Consider the following 5,329-nt stretch of genomic DNA (forward strand, 5'->3'; position numbering starts at 1 on the left):
CCCGTCACAGTAAACATGAGCTATGTCAAGTCGTGTTAGACTATTTATTTTATGGCTGTACGTTGCTTTAAGTTGCCCTGGTTCATACATGGATTTATTCATAGAGAGAGGGTCTACATCTATGTTAATATCCTGATCCTCCCATGGCGGCACCTTAGGAGGTGTCTGATGAGAATGACAATAATAATTCAGGTCATAATATTGAATGCTATTTCTCAGTTCTTTCATATATCCTCGCTTGCCTTGCCTATAAAATGATCTCATATTGTTAAAACCGCTGGCCACATCTCTCACTAATTTCTTTCCACTGGTCCCTCTCATTAACCTGATGACCGTTATTGCATTGATCTCTCTCATTCTCCGTACAATGCTTTGCAATCCCGTCTCTGCTCTCATTATATCTATCCTGGTATTCCTTTGACACCCGAGGATTATTCTCATAGCTTCATTTTGTATGGTTTCAAGTTTCCGGAGTCTCCCTTGACAGGCTATGGAAAGTGCTGGTGCTGCATAATCCACCAAGGCTCTTATCGTACTAATGTAGATTAGCCTCAGCAAGGGCACCCCAGCTCCTACACCGCGACAAGCAAGTGCTCTGAGCGGCCGTAGTCGCGCCCTACACTGAGTCAATATATGATTCACCTCAGCATCTTTACTTGACGCAGTAAAGCCAATGTATACTCCCAGATATTTATATGTCAATACTTTCTCCACCTGTTTGTCATTTAAACTGAGTCTCACGTTGCCCCTTTGTTTGCTCTGAATTTTTTTTCTTTTCTTCATTGATAACCAGCCCTAATGTTTGAGTAAGTTTACCAAAGTTGTTCAGCGCCGTCTGTAAACGGCGCTGTGTAGTCCCTTGTATCAATATATCATCTGCGTATATAATTGGCTGGACGCCCTGAGGATAGCTCTCTGAGGCCATTCTGTTCACCAGTACATTAAAAAGTGTTGGGCTTAAAACGCCTCCCTGTGGTGTTCCCAGCTCAAGATTTTTTTCCTCTGACAAACAGCCTTGAAACCACACACAAGCTCTTCTCTCAGACAAATAGTCACCGATCCACTTAAGCAACGTTCCCGTGACCCCTAACATTGCCAACTCATACATAATCACTTCTCCGTTGGCTTTATCAAAGGCTCCCTGTAAATCAAATACTCTACACTTTTCTGCATCGTTGGATAAACACTGAATTAGGCAATCAGATGTTCCCTTCCCTTTCATGAACCCGTACAGATTACAAGAGAGTTTATCTCCAATCACATACATTAGTCTGTTTAATAATATTCGTTCTATCTTGCATAAGCAGGATGTCAGAGATACAGGCCTGTATCCACCTGACGATTTAGGAATGGGTATTATTAAGGCTTTTTTCCAGGTCTTCGGCAATCTACGTTCCAAATAGCTCATGTTAAAAAGATCTAATAAAGGGCTGTTCTCCATGCTTACTAATGCATTTAGAATGTCATGTAACGCCATCTTCTCCTGGCGATGTACTTTTCCCCCTTTTGATTGCAATTAAGAGTTCATGTATAGTTATGGTCTGACAAGATACTGCATTAATATTTAAGGATGACTGTATTTGTTCTTTTCGTTCAATTTCCCATGCGTCTAAAGCATCGCGAGTGTGTTGTGGCAATGAGACTAATGAAGATGCCTTCGCCCATTTCTGAATATATTTGTTCGCCTCCTCCTCTGGGTGTGGGTGACCGATGAGGTTATTTGTTTTGCCCCTCACCTTATTGACGTGATGCCATATTTCTTTAAGGCTTTTGCATTCCTCGATGTTTTGCGCAAATTCTTTCCAGTATTTCTCCCTTACTTCTTTCCGTTTTTCCCCACACATTCTTGATATATCAAGGAGTATATCTTTGTCCTGTTCCTTTTTTGCCTTTTTGTACCCACTCCCTGTGTGCCAACCTTAGCATGTATGTCCATTCCTTAAGTGTCTTATCACTGCAGTACCTGTTTTTCCTTCCCCCATGACCCTTTTCCTTTCTGTGTGTCTTGGGTGTTGTGGGTAAACATCTTTCTATCGCACTCAACAAATCCCGGTTGAACCTATCTAAACATATGGGTGTATAGTGTTTATACCAATTCTCTGTTGTAAACAAACTGGTCTTTGTCGTTTACATTAAGTGAAAGCCGTTTTCTCTGAAATTTAACTTGTATTTTCCCTACAGCTAACTTAACATACAACGCGAAATGATCACTGAGTAGTTCACTTACCACTTTACATTCTCCTTGAATCGCCTGTCAGCCAAGCAGGCAGGCGTAATCAAGCCGTCCACCCTTGATATGTGTTGCCTCTTTGCCACCCAGCAAGCATGCATCAGGCCTATCCTTTAAAAACTGGTAAAACCTCTTACCGTTATCATTGATATTGCCCCTCTCCTCTAATTGCAGGTGTCTAGCATTCAAGTCACCCACTATCAGAGTCAGAGTACATGCAGTCAGGTAAATATTTGAGGTCAAAGGATCTCCCAGAGATGTATAAGTTGACAATATACATTTCACCTTATTGCAAATGAAGCTTCACACACACACTTTCTATGCCGTTAGTTCTGCACGGCGTCTCTGTTAGTTCAGAGGGTATTGAGCTTTTGACATAAGTTGACACTCCTCGTATTCGGTCACCGGCATGAAGGTGGTACGCTCTATAACCATTAAGTTTGAGAGTATCACCTTTCGTGTCCCTGGTTTCCTGGAGACAAACTACGTCAATATTGTTTTTCAGTACAAAGTAGTGAACGTCTGTAACTCTGGTAAGCAAACTACTTACATTCCACGATAGTATTCTAATACTACGCTCCATCAGGTTTTGATTGTGTCCTTATGCTTTTCTACTACTTTTTGAATAGTTCCCCATAGCTCTTGCATAATTTCCCATTTTTTCAGGTTTTCTTTCTCCGGATCCTTACGTTTTAGGAGGACTGACCGGAAGACCTCAGAGGATGTTCCTTCCACTATGCTTGATTTTATTGTCCTTTCTTTACCCTTAATGGTAATTTTTCTTTCTATTTTTTTCCCCTTGCAAGTCCACTAATATTTTCACTATTCATTTCTTTCTCGGTCTCCTCTTCCTTTTTTTGTTCCTTTTCTGCAAGCCTTTTTCTAATGCGTCCATCCTCTTAATCATGACCTGCATCATCTGCGTGAGTGCGGATATTGCCTCCCCATCATTATTGCGCGGCACTTCCTGTACCTGTTGTTGCTCCTGCGTTCGCTTGTCTTCCTTAGGCACCACGGCCGGTGGGCCCTGCAGCCAGGCGTTCGGGACAGGAGCTGCTGTCTCCCTCGGCACCTCTGCCTGCATAGTGACCGGCCCTGCCTCCCTCGGTGCCTCTTCTGCGACTCCTTGGTGGGGAACGGCCGAAGTTACCTTCCATTGAGGCCTCGCTCTGCATGCCAGAGATCCGGCATTGTGCGGGCCTCCGCAATTGCAGCAGCAAGGCTTAATTCTGTCTCCCTTTTCTATTTTGGCCCGGCAGATTTTAATTTTAAATAATTACCTGAGGTTTGTCTTAGCCTAATTAATATTCCATAAACTTTTGGTGATCTGGATCATTTGGCAATCCTACCCTTCATTTGGGGGGGGAGGGGGTTACATTTTCAAAACGTTTTGCTGATAGATCAAACTATGTATGATGAAAAGACAAAGAAAAGAAAATAAACCATATGAACGACTTATGTTTATTTATTTGTATGAAAAATTTATTCCTCATCGTTTTTTGAACGTTTGCCAGATTTTAAAAATTATTCTGAAAAAATGAAGGTCTCATCTTATGTGAAATTTAATAAGCTTTCAGAAAATAACTTCATTTTTTAATTATCGCTAATCATTTCGTCACAATTGCCGATTTTCTAAGGTAACGTGAAAAAAATATTTCAGTCGACATCGAAAATGGCTGCTACCACCTAAAAAATATCGATCGGGTCTTGAAATTTTCAGGGGAGAACCAGGGGCCTAGGAACTCCTTGAAAATGCATTTAACTCAATTTCCACAAGATGGGTGAAATTTGCCGAAAAGACCATACAGTCTCCTTCACTGACCTTTTCTAACACTAACAATTATTCACATGCAAAGCCCTTACTTTGCCTTGATGTTTCCATCGCTTTGCTTTCATATGTAATTTTGTCTTTCAGTTTCCAATGCAGTATATTTTCTATAAATTCTCATTGGAGAAAAAAGGGAATGAATGGTTCATCTTCACTAGGTAGTAAAAAAAATATATATATATATAATTTCTATTTTTTCTTCATAATCTTTATACAACAATCACCTATGACTTTATATTCAGTACTAAAACAAAAACAGTTGTATTAACGTCAGACACCAGCACTTTGCATGTTGTCAGTTTCTGCTGCGTAGTCCACCAAGAGTCTGATAAGAGACAACAGAGGTACAAGCTGCTGGCCCATTTTCGCACTTACAGGCACTAGTGGCAAGTCGGTGTGTTGTGCAAGTTCCTCTACATTTTCCTGTCAATTAGACATTAAATCAGTGAAAATATGTCACATTTCTTAGTTATAGTCTTGAGATTGATGCAAATACTTACTTCAAAACAAAGGAAAAAATATATACTGTATATAGTCTGCCAGTAAAAAAAGAGAAGCAAGAAAAGGTACTTATATAAACTTCAGTAGAAGTAAATCACATATAAATATATTCATACCTGAGACTCTGGTAAATCAATTTTGTTTGCTACAACAGCATGAGGCCGATTGGAAAGTCCCTCCTGATACTGTTCTAGTTCATACCTACAGAACAAAAATATCTTTGAAAATAAAGGTGAATTTATTCCCTAACACCAAAGAGGACATAAAAATAAATTTTAGATATTACTATTACAAATTAAAAGACTGACAACAAATAACTTATTCCAATCATCTATCACTAAATATTTTCTATTCTAGTGTAATAATAATATAGATTATTTTGATTCATTTCAGCACACAAACAGAAACAATGAAATTAATATGACCAACTTCAAAACCCTTAACTGCTCCCATGGTTCTGGTTGTGAGGCATCAAGTACGTAGAGGAGACATCGGCACCTCTCAATGTGTCGCAGAAATGTTATGCCTAGACCATGGTTGCGGTGAGCTCCTTCTATGAGGCCAGGGATGTCAGCAACTTTAATTGAAATATTACATTAGAAGTTGAAATTTCTGAAAAAGTAGGATATACATCAAAATGTCTTATGACATTTTTGCAATAAAAATCAAATTGGATATAAAAATTATGTATTCACAAAAAGTCAAGAAATATTCATTTTTCAGTAATGTGATAACTTCAAGATGTTCTAAAAATAACTATAATGTAAATC

The 5,329-nt window shown here is 39.3% G+C and overlaps 1 protein-coding gene across 4 annotated transcripts in view; it reads right to left on the reverse strand.

The window, feature by feature from the left end:
- Window positions 1-4,233: 4,233 nt before the first annotated feature.
- LOC113805461 (mitochondrial ribosome-associated GTPase 2) overlaps window positions 4,234-5,329 on the reverse strand; it is a 19,757-nt gene continuing 18,661 nt past the window's right edge. For all 4 annotated transcript variants that reach the window (XM_070119306.1, XM_070119129.1, XM_070119254.1 and 1 more), the window contains exons 8-10: window positions 4,989-5,136; window positions 4,676-4,760; window positions 4,234-4,481 (exon numbers count right to left, since the gene is read on the reverse strand). In XM_070119306.1, the coding sequence (XP_069975407.1) occupies window positions 4,329-4,481; window positions 4,676-4,760; window positions 4,989-5,136 (386 nt within the window). In that variant the 3' untranslated portion in view covers window positions 4,234-4,328. The remainder of the gene's footprint in view (window positions 4,482-4,675; window positions 4,761-4,988; window positions 5,137-5,329) is intronic.

This window comes from Penaeus vannamei, chromosome 1, assembly GCF_042767895.1.
Source record: "Penaeus vannamei isolate JL-2024 chromosome 1, ASM4276789v1, whole genome shotgun sequence".
Taxonomy (NCBI): Eukaryota; Metazoa; Arthropoda; class Malacostraca; order Decapoda; family Penaeidae; genus Penaeus; species Penaeus vannamei.